This window comes from Balaenoptera physalus (genome assembly GCF_965194825.1).
Source record: "Balaenoptera physalus genome assembly, chromosome: 9".
Lineage (NCBI taxonomy): Eukaryota > Metazoa > Chordata > Mammalia > Artiodactyla > Balaenopteridae > Balaenoptera > Balaenoptera physalus.
This window is the reverse complement of record NC_138888.1, coordinates 70,188,023-70,203,801: the sequence shown is the minus strand read 5'-3', so window position 1 is coordinate 70,203,801 and position 15,779 is coordinate 70,188,023. Positions and strand designations below refer to the sequence as shown.

The 15,779-nt window shown below is 38.5% G+C and overlaps 2 protein-coding genes across 4 annotated transcripts in view; both read left to right on the top strand.

Annotated features, from left to right (window-relative positions):
• Positions 1-15,779, top strand: part of CFAP206 (cilia and flagella associated protein 206) — a 38,092-nt gene that overhangs the window by 20,594 nt on the left and 1,719 nt on the right. For all 3 annotated transcript variants that reach the window (XM_082473942.1, XM_082473943.1, XM_082473944.1), the window contains 5 exons: positions 4,766-4,885; positions 6,025-6,223; positions 8,128-8,268; positions 11,200-11,393; positions 13,348-13,491. In XM_082473942.1, coding sequence (XP_082330068.1) covers positions 4,766-4,885; positions 6,025-6,223; positions 8,128-8,268; positions 11,200-11,393; positions 13,348-13,491 — 798 coding nt within the window. The remainder of the gene's footprint in view (positions 1-4,765; positions 4,886-6,024; positions 6,224-8,127; positions 8,269-11,199; positions 11,394-13,347; positions 13,492-15,779) is intronic.
• The window catches only part of SLC35A1 (solute carrier family 35 member A1), a 44,279-nt gene continuing 39,872 nt past the window's right edge, over positions 11,373-15,779 (top strand). Inside the window, exon 1 of the mRNA XM_082473987.1 lies at positions 11,373-11,393. The gene's annotated coding sequence lies outside the window, so the exon portion shown is untranslated. The remainder of the gene's footprint in view (positions 11,394-15,779) is intronic.

Here is a 15,779-nt window from a genome sequence, read left to right as displayed (position 1 = left end):
GGTTTTCCAAAATGTGAATTTTATCATTGGTAACAAAAACTATCATTTTCCTGAAGTGACAGACCATTTCATTCACTCTCAAGAAAATATCTTCCGACAGCTAAGGCTCAGAAACCATAGTTTGTCTGCCAGTTGTTCTTTCAAGTAAAAATGCTGTTCTACTGGAGGGGAAAAACGGCTAGTTCAGCTTGCAATCCAGTCATGTAAGAGAACTATGTGTTTTAATATGCAATAGAAGTGTTTTATATATACTTTCTGTTTGATCACACTGATTATTAAAAAGCTGTGCACTTGGGCTTCCCTGGGGGCGCAGTGGTTAAGAATCCTCCTGCCAATGCAGGGGACACGGGTTCGAGCTCTGGTCCGGGAAGATCCCACATGCTGCAGAGCAACTAAGCCCGTGCGCCACAACTACTGAGCCTGCACTCTAGAACCCGAGAGCCACAACTACTGAGCCTGTGTGCCACAACTACTGAAGCTCACGTGCCTAGAGCCCGTGCTCCGCAACAAGAGAAGCCACCACAATGGGAAGCCCGCACACCACAATGAAGAATAGCCCCCGCTCGCTGCAACTAGAGGAAGCCCGCGCAAAGCAACGAAGACCCAACACAGCCAAAAATAAATAAAATAAAATAAATTTAAAAAAATAAAAAATAAAAAAGCTGTGCACTTAAACGTCAAAATTCAATCAAATTAATACATTTTACTGCATCATTAAGGATAGTGCTAAGTGAAACTAGCTTTTTTATTGAGATACAATTGACATGTAAGATTATATTAGTTTCAGATGTATAACATAATGATTCCATATATGTATATATTACAAAATGATGACCACAATAAATCTAGTTAAATTCTTCACCACATATCATTACATTTTTTTCCCTTGTGATGAGAACTGTTAAGATCTACTCTCTTACCAACTTTCAATTGTACAATACAGTATTGTTAACTAGTGATAGTCACCATGCTGTACATTACATCCCCACGACTTATGTATCTTATAAGTGGAAGTTTGTACCTTTTGACCCCCTTCACCCATTTTGCCCACTCCCCTCCCCCTCCCCTACCTATGGCAACTACCAATCTGTCCTCTGTATCTATGAGCTCAGTTTTTTGTTTTTTGTTTTTAAAGTTTCCACATATAGCAGTGAGGTCCTATTGTATATAGCACAGGGAATTATATTCAATACTTTGTAATAACCTATAATGGAAAAGAACCTGAAAAACTTTTATATGTATGACTGAATCACTTTGCTATACATCAGAAACTAACACAAGATTGTAAATCAGCTGTACTTCAATTTAAAAAAAAGATTCCAGGGACTTCCCTGGTGGTCCAGTGGTAAAGAATCCGCCTTGCAATGCAGGGGACACAGGTTCGATCCCTGGTCAGGGAACTAAGATCTCACGTGCTGTGGAGCAACTGAAACCCCCGTGCCACAACTGCTGAGCCTGCACGCCTTGACTAGAGAGCCCACGTGCCCTGGAGCCCGCACACCACAACTACAGAGCCCACCCGCCCAGCCTGCGTGCCACAACTAGAGAAGAGAAAAACCGCACGACACAATTACAAGAGAGAAGCCTGCACGCCACAACAAAAGATCCTGTGTGCCTCAGTGAAGACCTCACATGCCGCAACTAAGACCTGATGCAGCCAAAAATAAATAAATAAATCTTTAAAAAAAGATTCCACATATAAGTGAGATCGTATGATATTTGTCTTTGTCTGACTTACTTCACTTAGTAAAATTCCCTCAAATTTCATTTTTGTTGCTGCAAATGGCAGAACTCCTTGTAAATAATGCTGCAATGAACATGGGGGCACATATATCTTCTTGAGTTAGTGTTTTTGTTTCCTTCAGACAAATTCCCAGAAATGGAATTGTTGGGTGATGTGGTGGTTCTATTTTTAATTTTTTGAGGAACCTCCCTACTTTTTCCATAGTGGCTGCACCAGGTTACATTCCCACCAACAGTGCACATGTGTTCCCTTTTTATCCCCACATCTTTGCCAATGCCTGTTATTTCTTGTCATTTTGATAGTAGCCATTCTATCAGATGCGAAGTGATATCTCATTGTGGTTTTGATTTTCATTTTCCTGATGATTAGAGATGTTGAGCAATTTTTTATGTACCTGTTGGCCTTCTGTATGTCTTCTTCGGAAAAATGTCCATTCAGATCGTCTGCCTGTTTTTATTTTTTTTTATTTTTTTTATTTTTTTAAATTTATTAATTTATTTATTTTTGGCTGTGTTGGGTCTTCGTTTCTGTGCGAGGGCTTTCTCTAGTTGTGGCAAGCGGGGGCCACTCTTCATCGCGGTGCGCAGGCCTTTCACTATCGCGGCCTCTCTTGTTGCGGAGCACAGGCTCCAGATGCGCAGGCTCAGTAATTGTGGCTCACGGGCCCAGTTGCTCCGTGGCATGTGGGATCTTCCCAGACCGGGGCTCGAACCCGTGTCCCCTGCATTGGCAGGCAGATTCTCAACCACTGCGCCACCAGGGAAGCCCCCGTCTGCCTGTTTTTAAATTGTATTGTTTTTTTTGTTTGTTTTTGCTATTGAGTTGTGTTCTTTATATATTTTGGATGTTAATTCCTTATCAGATACATGATTTGCGAATATTTTCTCCCACTCCATTGGTTGCCTTTTCATTTTGTTGATGGTTTCCTTTGCTGTGCAGAAGCTTTCTAGTTTGATATAGTTCTATTTGTTGATTTTTGCTTTTGTAGCCTTTGTTTCTGGTGTCAAGTAAAAAAAAAAAAAAACTGTCACCAAGACTGAGGGCAAGACCTTACTGTCTATGCTTTCTTCTAGGAGTTTTATGGTTTCAGGTCTTACGTTCAAGTCCTTAATCCACTTTGAATTGATTTTTGTGTGTGGCATAAAATAGTGGTGCAGTGTCATTCTTTGCATGTGGCTGTCCAGTTTTTCCAACACCATTTATTGAAGAGACTATCCTTTCCCCATTGTGTATTCTTGGCTCCTTTGTGGTAAATTAATTGACTATATATGTATGGGTTTATTTCTGGGCTCTGTGTTCTGTTTCATGGATCTATGTGTCTGTTTTGATGCCACTACCGTATTGTTTCGATTACTGTGATTTTGTAGTATAATTTGAAATTAGTAAGCATGATGCCTTCAGCTTTGTTCTTCTTTCTCAAGACGCTTTGGCTATTCGAGGTCTTTTGTGGTTTTGTACAAATTTTAGGATTGTTTGTTATATTTCTTTGAAAAATGCCACTGGAATTTTGATACGGGTTGCATTGAATCTGTAGATTGCTTTGGGTAGTATGGTCATATTAACAATATTAATTTTTCTGATCCCTGAGCAGGGAATATCTTTCCCTTTATTTATGAGGACTCACTTTGCAACTAAAAATTCTACATGGTTGTGAACAAGTTCTTTTTGGTAAAATGTAAACAGAGTGATTGTTCTAGGACACTATCAGGAAAAATCAAGAAGTTCTGTGTGCCTAATCTGTGAATGGAGCCTGCAAGCATAGCTTGGGGGAGTAGGTCTGGAGTATCTTTACTTATAGTTTTTAAAGAAGTGTTATGTATTGAATGTAACTTTTACTTTGGAGAACATACGTGAATTATTTCTGTTTCTTGTTGTTTGTGTACAATTCTAAAGACTTTAAGGACTACATTTTCCTATTTGATTCCTAAAAGAAAACTAGCAATCAAGGGGAAAAAACTCTGAGGGTTAGAGAAGCGACTTATTAGATAGGATAAACAATATGTAAATTATTATTATAAATTTTATTATAAATAAATAATGGGAGAATGAGGCAAGAGGAGGGGAGATGCTTAAAGAGTAGTATGGGTAAAATTGAAACAGGATGCACTTTACATTGTGAATAAAAAAATTCATTAGTTGAAATACACGGATGATATTTGATATGTCTTATGAAGTAATAATTTTTTGTCATTTAAAAATAGTCTAGTAAAACATATAGTTAGGCTACAGATATCTGAGAATTCAAATGCAGTTTTTTTCTCTTCACGTAATTGTTACTCTTTAACACTGTGCTAATAACCCCATACCACTGCCATTTCTGGTCACATCTTAGGATAAGAGCCCTGGGCTCAGACGATCTGGTGTAGAACCATGATTCTACCCCTCATTAGCTGTGTATCCTTGGGCAATTTACTTACCTTTCTGTACCTTGGTTTTCTTATTTGTACTTACCTCTTTTTTTACTTATAAGTATTTAATATGGTGCTTAGCCCATAATAAGAATAAATGTTAGTAATTATTTCAGAGTCAGCATTTAACACCTTATTTTCAGATTGCTATGGTTGTATGAGAAATATATTGTTTTTCTTTCAGTGCTATGATTTGTAACATTTTCTGCATTCTTGAATGCAATTTTTAAAAATCTGGGTATCAAAGTAGTTTTCAAAGGAATACCTCATTAATTTTACCTTTGAGGAATGGGAAAAGAACAGTTCTAGAAAACTATGTCAGAGGATCCACTGCTCGGGAATGCAATTATACTGAATACCAAAGAATACCTGTATACATTTGAGAAAAATTATAGCCATTGTATTTCAAAAGATTCCTCCATTCAACAAATGTTCCTGGAGCACCATCCACATGCAGTTCTGTCCTTGGCGTTGGGGAGACCACGGAGGGCAGAATCCTTGCTCTCGCTGAGCTTACTTTCAGGAGATGTGGGGAGCAGGTAGGGCTTAGCACATACATAACGTTTGCAGTAAAATTATGAAAATATGAATGCCAATTATGTTGTCTTCACAGTCGGATATAATTACTTGTGCTCAGGAAGTGGAAATGATGATAAAGCAGTTAGGAGCCCAACTGGAACAATTAAAATTTACCGTAAAATCAAAGACGGCTGTCCCAACATCACAAGTCTTTGTAAGCATTTGTCATCCACTTTGACCTTGTTTAAAGGTGAATGTACTCTTAAGTCCTATAAAGTTGGATCAGAAGTAATTTTAATTTTATTTAATTACTAAAAATAATAGTATTAGCTTTATGTGAGGTGATCCTGTTGTGTTTGGTTATTTTGTAGTAATAATCATATAACCAGGATGTTACAAGTTGGATGAGAGGATTCCCTTGGTAGACCATTGCTACTCAACAAAGTGCAGGTATATATTGTAATAACCATAATATCAGCATTGTCTGTGGCAGCAAAAATAATCCATAGTGCAGTGCTGAAAACGTTTTTTACAGGAGCTGGTTAAGAAATTGCCTTCAGCACAGAGGTGATGTAACTTGTGACCTTTCTGAAAAGACAAGATAAAATCACTTTGTTTACCAGGCCTGCACTTATTCTGACTTTCTGATTATCTATACCACCCTATGGGCAAATCTGGGAGCCCCAAAGAAGTACAAGATGTACATGCAGTATTTTATAGAGCATTTTGAGTCTCTGATCATTTTCTGTAATCATTCCCAACATTCGACTTTAAAAACCTGGAAACAAAAGGCTAAGTTGTTTCACTTATAAGTAGGGCCTGATTAATTTTTTATTTGTTGTATAAGTCAGTGACCTTTAATAGGAATAAAAAAATACTTTATGTCACTGACACAAAATCTTTAACTCATAAGCTCACAAGAAATGGCCCAAGATGTATCCCTAGACTTTCCAAGTTCTTTTGAATTGTAACTAAGCCAGATAAATCTAATTATAATGAGTCATATTTAGCTTTTTTTTAAAAAAAGAAGCTATTTTCCCCTAGACCTTTTGAGGTGAAGCGTCCATGAATGTTTCTTAGGTGATCATGTGTATTTGGCTTTTTTGAGTAAACTAACTTACTGGCAATCATAGCAAAATAAAATGCTTTGAAATACAAGTTTATTTTCTCATAATTTATGAGTCCAATTTCTACTGAGATTCTGTTGTCTAATTTCATGAGACTTTTACTTTTACTTGTCTTACGGGAGAATTAATCTCTTTACAAACAAAAATTTGTACTTATTTTTAAGAGTAGAGTGATTTGTAATTTTATTAAACAGTGACATTTTGAACATTTTTGTCTCTTCCTCAGCCCACCTTCATTGCCCTTTCCAATCTGTGGACTAGCTTTCAGGATGAAACTGTTTTGATTAGCATCCTCAGTAATTTAACTACTCATCTTGAGCCATTTCTGGGGACTCATGAACTGTTCTTTCCTGAGAAAGTGACGCAAGCTCTTCTTGATGGAGTGACTGTGAAAACTGATGTCTGTAGAATGAAAGAGCACATTGGTAACAGAAATCATCCATTATTTCCTCTTCCTCCTAAAATTACCTCTAGAATAAAGTCACTCTTTTGTTTTAAAATTTTCAGTTGTATCTTTCTGATAAAGTTTTGAATATCTTTCTTGATTGTAAGACTGCTAATGTTCATTATAGAAAATATGGAAAACAGAAAATATATAAACTGAAGAGTTTGCTATCCAGCAACAACCATTCCTAGTGTTATTGTTAGTGTTTTGGTTAACAGTGATTTCCTGTGCTTATAGGTTTCTATTGTAGTCTTAGTGATTTTATTATCGGTTTGTAGTAGAAAAGGGTATTAATCCTTGCTATATTTGTTGAAAATAAAGCTCCATTTCTTTGGAATGCTATTTGCCATATATCTACCCAGATTCAGGTTGAAATTTATAAATCAATAAATGTTATCCCTATAAAATTGAGCTTATTTTAGGCCCTTTAAGAGATGCATTGATTCTTATAGAAAGGCTGTCTTTATCAATAAACTTCCTTTTACTTGTTTAGTCCCTGCTGTCTTCTTAAAGACAACTCAAAATTCATGAGAAATGTCAAAATAGAGTCTGGGATTTGAATTGTTGCCTAAAAAGAAAGTTTTTCCAGAAAGTGAAATTAGATCATGGACTCTCCAAATTTCCTTTTCACATTCTGTTTTTGTAAAAGCGAAAAATAAAAACCTAGTGGCAGGGCAGGAATAAAGACGCAGACGTAGAGAACGGACTTGAGGACATGGGGGCAGGGGGGAGGGGGAAGCTGGGATGAAGTGAGAGAGTAGCACTGACATATATATGCTACCAAGTGTAAAATAGATAGCTAGTGGGAAGCAGCTGCATAGCACAGGGAGATCAGCTCGGTGCTTTGTGACCACCTAGAGGGGTGGGATGGGGAGGGTGCGAGGGAGCCTCAAGAGGGAGAGGCTATGGGGATATATGTATACATACAGCTGATTCAGTTTGTTATACAGCAGAAACAAACACAACATAGTAAAGCAATTATACTCCAATAAAGATGTGAAACAAAAAAGTAGCGGTAATTTGCATTCTTAAATTATTAGAATACATAAAATCTGAAAATGAAACCAGAGAGACTCAAAAACATCCTTCCAGTTAGTTTTTCCTACTCTTTTCATTTTGTTAAAACAGCATATCTGTGCAAATGCTAAATGAAACTGAAAAATTAAAGTCACTTCAGCAGTAGATATTAAACTCAACTATATTGGCAAGACGTGCCATTTCCTACTATAAGTCAAACGTTTTTATTCACTAGAACACAGTTTATCAAGTTACTGCTCCAGGGAATTGGGAGACCCAGTGTTCTTTTGAAAGAATTTAATTTACACTCACCACATCTCATCACCGTTTGAGGCTTTCAGGCATATCAGGAAAAAAGAGTGAAGAAGGTCTGTTTCCTCCAAAGTATGCATTTACTTTCAGCTGTAGCCACGGGGTCACTAGTAGTGTCTGCTGTTTGGATACAGAGCCAGAAACAGGAGTGTAGGTAGCACTGCAAAAGTAAGAACCTCGGGGATCAGTGTTTTATAAATTCACGTTTTTATTTGCTTAAAAAAAATTGGCAAAACTAGGAAGACTTTTTAGAAGTGTGAATAACAGAAAAGTATATCCTCTGTTACCAAAATCACTAAGTTACTAAGAGATGTTTCCTTGCCTCTTTCTGCTCAGAACATTCTCAATTGTTTAAAGAACTGACAGTCCTAGTATATGAGCATCATATTCAAAGTATTTTGCCACCTCGCATATTATTAAGAGCTACACTGTCTTGAACGAAGTTAACTTATCTCTGTTTTAGTCAGATAGCAGCCAAGTGCCTTCTGCTCATTTCCTGGGTGGTTTACTCTTCCCACTGAATACCGTTTTTCTTGTGCTCCTCTTTCATTTTAGAAGAGAGAGTAAATCTGGCGGATTTCAGAAAACTAGAATGGCTTTTCCCAGAAACAACAGCCAATTTTGACAAATTGTTGATTCAGTATCGGGGATTTTGTGCTTACACATTTGCTACAACAGATGGTCTTCTTCTTCCAGGTACGTCATTGGAAATAATACTGTTCTCCCTTCTCCAATTTTTTCTTTAAATGATGTGCCCTCATTGTCACTCACTCACTCACTTTGTAAAATTTTATGGACTCTAATGGTGAACTAGGAAAGGAGCTACAAAGATGACCTAAATGCAGTATTTATCTTTGAAGTGCTCGCGGCATAACCTGATAGACTGACATAAACAAGAAATTATAATACAAGCGATAAGTGATGGAATGTGTATATAATGAAATATGGATGCTACGCTGTCATAAAAGGGGGATGACTCTTATGTCAATGAAGGATTTCAGAAGTGTCATGTGGCATTCCTAAAATAGACCATCTTCCAAAGTGATTACTTGAAAGCGCAACACTAGTTTGACTGATATGTTTATTAAACAATATTCTTTGTCACTTTATGGTTATATCCCATTAACATAGATCAGGATTTCTGTATAAGGACGTGGCCAATATTTTATCAAGTAAAATTTCTCTATGATGTATATATCACTAGAACTTCTCTAAAGAGTAAATCAGAAATTGAGATGAAATAAATTATTATCCAAAAAGTGCCATGTGAATTGGCAATAGAATTATTACAAAGAATTATTGGGATTGTGTGTATACAGGCTAGAGAACATCACATTGACTCTTTTTTTTATGGTAGAGATTTTTTTCATTATGGGAGTAATAAAAGGTTTACCTTTGGAGAAGTGAGAGAATAGTATTCTGAGGTCCTGTGAGGATCACTGACACTGAGGAGAAGTCAATCAAGAGCCATGAAGAAGTAAAAAGCAATAGACTGGAGATGATTTCTCTCTCCCCTTGTCTTTTTTTTCCTTCCCTTCGCTGCCCCCCCCCCTCAAATCTCTCTCTCTCTCTCTCTCTCCCTCCCTCCACAAATAAGAAGGGAAGGGAGTCATGAGAGACACAAACACAGAAACATGGATGTGGGGTGACACAGAGGTAGCATGATGTGGTTGGAAAAGCTATGGGCCAAGATTGGGAGAGCCTGGTTTCTTTTTCTTTTTTAATATTTATTTATTGTTTATTTTTGGCTGTGCCGGGTCTTAGTTGCGGCATGTGGGATCTTTGCGGCATGCGGAATCTTTTTTTTTTTTTTTAGTTGTGGCATGTGGGCTTCTTAGTTGCGCGTGCGAACTCTTAGTTGCAGCACACATGCAGGATCTAGTTCCCTGGCCAGGGATGAACCCGGGCGCCCTGCGTTGGGAGCGCAGAGTCTGAACTGCTGGACCACCAGGGAAGTCCCGGGAGAGCCTGGGTCTAGTCCCCGTTGTCCCATTAATAAACAGAGTAACTTTCAGCAAATCTCTTGTCTCTTGTGGACCTCAGCTTCCACGTCAGGAAAAGGAGAAGGACCAACTAGGAGGTGTGTTTGGTCCCTTCCAGCTCCTACCAACTATGATTCTAAGAAAGGGGGAGGAAGAGAAAAAACGTAGAAGGGCTTGAGGGGCTTTGGGTTTAGAATCCTCTCAGAATCAGCTAGTCTGGAGACTTTATTTCTACGTGCTACAATATTTCCTGGGCATCAGCCGCCTGCACTGCCTCGGAGGAATCCCCTGGGAGTCCCTCCTTCCTCGGGACTGCAGACCACAGGGCTTGAGTCCCCGGGTAATGCTGGGGCTTACCAGGCAGGGTCCTTTTCAGATGACATCACTGACTTTACTGCCCACCTCTCGTTCGCTTGTGCACTGCTCTAGCCCCACTGGCCTTCTTGCTATTCTCGAACATTCCGAGCTCATTTTCACCTCGAATCTTTTGCACTTGCTATTCCCTCTGCTTGGACAGCTCTATTCCCCCACAGCTACATACCTTGCTCCCTCATCTTATTCAGCCTTCTCTGATCACCCAACTTAAAATATCAGTCTCGCCCTTCTTCCTTTTACTATGTGTTTAACCTGCTTTGCTTACTTGTTTTCTGTAGCACTGATCACTCTCTGGGCTATGGTATATTGATTGATTTCTTTTCTCTGTATCCTCAGTGCCAAGAACAGGGTCAGTAAATATTTGTTGAATAAGTGAAAGAATAAATAAATAAGACAGTGTTATGTTTCCTATATAATTCCCACAAACTGTGGATACTTCTAACCCATATTTTATGTAGTATCTTTTCATAGTGGGAGATACTTTCTAACATGCAAATGTACATTTTGGAACAGATGTTTCATTTTTGTAGTTCTTACAGAATTATTTTAAAAACAGTGCTTCTAGTAGTTAGTTTAGTTTAAGGAGATTTGAAAAACCTGCTAGATGATTAAGTGGCTTCTCATAAAAGATTTTTAAACAACTTATATCTGGATAGTGAAATATTTTTAGATAAAAATCATAATTTAAAATTTAAAAATATGGGACTTCCTGGTGGTCCAGTGGTTAAGATTCCGTGCTTCCAATGCAGGGGGCACAGGTTTGATCCCTGGTCGGGGAACTAAGATCCTGCATGCTTCATGGTGTGGCCAAAAAATAAAATAAAATAAAATAAAAAATGTATAAAATAAATTTCATTTGAATTTTACGTAAAATATAATTTAACGAAATGTATAACTTAAAATTGCTAGTTGTAACATTTTAGCTAATAAAGACATAAGTGATATGTTAAAAATAGAGTATAGGGAATGGTTCTATGAATGTATTATAAACAAAGAATCAGTATTTCATATCTTTTTTAAAAAATATATTTATTTATTTATTTGGTTGCACCAGGTCTTAGTTGCGGCAGGCGGGCTCCTTAGTTGCGGCTCCAGGGCTCCTTAGTTGTGGCATGCAAACTCTTAGTTGTGGCATGCATGCGGGATCTAGTTCCCCAACCAGGGACCAAACCCAGGCCCCCTGCACTGGGAGCGCAGAGTCTTATCCACTGTGCCACCAGGGAAGTCTCAGTATTTCATATCGAATTCAATTCCTTTTCTTAATTTTCAGGAAATCCAGCAATTGGAATTTTGAAATATAAAGAAAAGTATTACACTTTCAATACCAGAGATGCTGCATATTCATTTGCAGAAAATCCTGAAAATTACATTGATAAAATTAGAGAAAAAGCCAAAAAAAATGCAGAATTGATTCAGCTACTGGAACTTCATCAACAGTTTGAAACCCTTATTCCATATTCTCAGGTAAGCAGGGTTGGCGTTTTAAGAATTCATGACATTTAAAGGTGTAGTTAATAAAAAAAGTTACATTTTGTTGTAGAATGGTCCCCCAAGTCCCGGCAAGAGACAGGGTCAGAATGAGGGCCTTTACAGGTTATCTGAAAGGGGTTCACACCCAAAGATGGAAACTAAGGAAATCCACAAAGAATAAATGAAAACAGGGTAAGGAGTCAAATTGATGAATTAGACTGGAAAAATCTGAAAGAGCAAGACTACATTTAGATAAATCATTGGAACTACAGTATTTCCTTATCTGAAATGGAAGGAGCTTAGCACAGATAACATAGGTGGTAACTTAGGCTCAGAATTGTAAAATAATTTAACAGGTTTAAATTGCAGTAGTCTGAAAGGCCACAAAATGGATCTGAAGGTGTGTTTCCGTGTGTGTGTGTGCCGATTCCTTAATTCATTCAGCAGACACTTACTGAGCCGCTTGCTGTGCACCAGGCATGATTCTGGGCACAGTGAACAAAGCAGGTAGCAATCCCTGCCCGCACGGGGCTCACATTCTACCGCTGTGTGTCCTTGTTTTCTTCCTCTTTGTCTCTCATTTGTACTGTTCACATTTTAATTGCTCTTTCTGTCATCCTCTCTTGTTTAATTTACCTCTTTTAAACTCACTAAACTAAAACCCTGCAATACATGGTTTATGAATGGTTTGTGTTTGTTGTATTTATCAACATTTTGACAGTGAAGCAGGTTGGTGTGGGTACGACTGACCAGGTTGGCAGGGATCCCAGCAGTGACTGGTAAGAGGACGATGGGGCTGGTGACAGTGAGGAACAGAGGATGGTCTGAACACTTGGGCAGGAAGACTGACAACCAGCCAAGGACAACGTGGTCAGAAGGGGGCAGCTGTTGGCACTCTTGTTCTGACAACAGCTGCCAGTCTGTTGATGTGATGCTCCAGCTGCCCTTTTAAGAAAGCACAAAGACAGTGAAAGGCTAGAATCAGATCACCAGGAAGGTGTTACGTACATAGATACTTTTCTATTAAAGAACAGTTTTCCTCTACATATCTGGTCTTGTTCTTCCCTTTCTGTGTATTTAATCCTGTGTATTGAATCCTTCACTGACCTTTAATACCTATGGAAGTGAGTATTCTTTCTTCATATTTCAATGCTGTATTCATTATTTTTTCTTGCTATTTACTTGCATAATATTGTAAATTATCTTTTCAGCATCTTTTTACCTACCTAAGTATGTCATAAGATCATTTTGAAGGCAAAAATTATATCTTATGCTAAATGGTAGGCATTCAGTAATCATCTGTTTCTTGATTTGGGGAAAGAAGTTCATCTCTTCCCCCTCCTCTTTACTAGGACTTGAGTTTCTTAAACCTCTGCCACCCGCTCCAGCAACTTCATTTCCAGCATAATCATAACTTGTTTAGCCTGGAATCACTGAATACTTAATATTTTAATAGTGAGCTTCTTGGTGCTTTGGCAGAAAGATGAATATATTCCACTAAAATAGATAATAATCTGCTATGTACGCAGAGCTTGAGTTTAAGATATATTCTAAAGATGTTCTGATACTTTAAACAAATGTGATGTATACCTAATATTTAGTAGCTATTCTAAACTTCTATCCATTTCCAATAAGGTATTCACTTATGGTCCCCACTGTGAAAATTGGAGAGGGACATTTGACTTGGGATGAGTGATGTTAGGTTTTCTCCTTCCAAACTACACCTCCTACATTAAGTTCAAAAAATCAGGCACAAATCCATAATGCCTGGGAAAATAATTACATTTGGCTTGCTAATTATGAAATTTTTAAAATTTTGCTGGTATTTACAAGTATGTTTCATGTTCTTGTTTTCCTAATGTTTTGTCAGTTTTAGCTAAATATTTTAGTTATCTGTAAATAGTGTTTATTTTTTACAAATATTAATTACAAAACTCCACTTCTTTAGATGAAAGAGGTTGACAAACATTATATAAAACCAATTGCAAAGTGTGAAAGTAGCACACAGACGGATACACATTTATTGCCACCAACAATTGTGAGATCATATGAGTGGAATGAATGGGAATTAAGAAGAAAAGCTATAAAACTGGTTTGTAACAATATTTTCTAAAATTATTTATAGGTTGGGGAATTTTAATATGTTGTTACTCATAGAGTTGGTAAGCTAAATTATTTATATAAAACAGTGAGTTGTACACAGTTTTTTTTGCTAAAATAAAAATAATTAGTATAATTTATAATTTTCCAGCTTTACATTGTAAGATTATCTTCTAGGTTTTTTTAAAAAATTAGTTTATTTATTTATTTATTTTTGGCTGCGCTGGGTCTTTGTTGCTGCGCGTGGGCTTTTCTCTAGTTGCAGCGAGCGGGGGCTACTCTTTGTTACGGTTCGAGGGCTTCTCATTGTGGTGGCTTCTCCTGTTGCGGAGCACGGGTTCTAGGCACGCGGACTCAGTAGTTGTGGCGCACGGGCTTAGTTGCTCCGAGGCATGTGGGAATCCTCCCGGACCAGGGATCAAACCCGTGTCCCCTGCATTAGCAGACGGATTCTTAACCACTGCGCCACCAGGGAAGTCCCTATCTTCTAGTTTTAAGCATATATAGAAATACAGAAGCATGAAACTGCTCTCAAATTATATCAGCCAGTAACTAGAACAATGATAGTTGCTATCTTTCTCTCTATCTCCTTTTCTCAATCTCTACTCTGTCTACTGATGTATATAATAGTTTTAATTAATTGTGCTAACCTATGAGGTGCTAGTATTTAAAGCCCTGCAGTTTCCTCTGATCATTTAAAGCATACCCTTCTCTTTTTTGGACTTTTGTTTGAGGAGCAGAATGCTACTGCTGTTATAGCACAGATACAGTCCCCTCTTACTGTCAGCTTGTTCTCTCCAGACGTCTCACTTGTCCTTCTGATTCGCAGTCATCTTAATCACAGTAGGTACCTACCCTTGAAGCCTTCTTTGAAGCTCTCATCCCTATCTGACTCAGTGGAATTCCCCCCACTCTTCCTTTTGATAGTATCTGGTCATTTTAAACAATAAATATTTATAGTGTGAAGGAACAAACTCTTTTCATAACTGTAGCCTTTCTCAGTATATTTTATGCAGCTCTTTAACGGAAATCAGGTGTGGAAATAAAGGAAGACTACTCAAATGAGAACAGAGGCTATTTATTCGAAACTTGCTATATCAAGGGAGCCAGTCACCATCACTTGTGTTTGGCAGAGACTCAAAGTTGGGGAGAGGAGTGAGAAAGTTTGATAGTGAAAAAGGGGAAGGCTTCAGGTATTCCTCTGATTGGAGGATATTGACAGGGGAAACTGGAGGCGGGCTAACTAGCAGCGGGTGATGGGGGGGCATCTTTTGTGATTGGCTTAGTGAGCATATTTGGCTTTCTCTGGTTGGTCCAGAGATGGAAAGGGAGGCAGCAGGAGAAAAAAAAAAATAGGGCGGTTCTGCTGTTTTGAGCTGATTGCTACAGCTACCGAGGTTGTGGTTTGGCTTCCAAGACTGGTTGCTGCAGAGGTTGTGGGTTAGAGTTCTGTTATCATATAAGGTCCAACCTAGGTCCGTTTGTATATTCAGTCTCTCTTTTCACTAACCACATCATTTCCCTTGCCACCCTATCTGGTGGCAGCTTTTCAGTCCCCTGATTTCTCAAGATGCGGAAGGTTCAGCTTCCTGGAATATTTTCCAGATCAGCGGTCCCCAACTTTTTTGGCACCAGGGACCGGTTTCGTGGAAGACAGTTTTTCCGCAGGGGAGGTGGGAGATGGCTCAGGCGGTGATGGGAGCGATGGGGGCGATGGGGGATATGGGGAGCGGCAGATGAAGTTTCTCTCGCTCGCCTGCCGCTCACCTCCTGCTGTGCGGCCCGGTTCCTAACAGGCTGCGGACCGGTACTGGTCCTCGGCCCGGGGGTTGGGGACCCCTGTTCCGGATCATTGTTCCATTAGCATTCTTACCAGTTACTCTTCTGTAGTTCATGAAGCTCCCATTCCCTGCATTCTTTTCTGTTATCTATCAATACCAGACTCATTTGAGCTCATCAGATGTATACTGGGTAACGTATATATATCCTACCACCTTGTTCTTCAGGAACTAATAGTCTAGCAAGTGACATTGATACACTAAAAATATTTTGGTATGTCTTGGTATGTGGTATAACAGAAGTGAAATAAAAATTCTACTCCATTGACTTAGGTGACATTTTAAGTTGGTCTTGAGATACACATAGACAAAGGAGAAGAGTGGAGTGATGGTTGGACAGGATATGAGAGGTATAGGTGGCAGATTAGGTCTGGCCTGGAAATGTTAAGAGAATGCAGTGTTCAGTGGGGCTGAACCTCATACTGACTGGACCCTCTCTTCT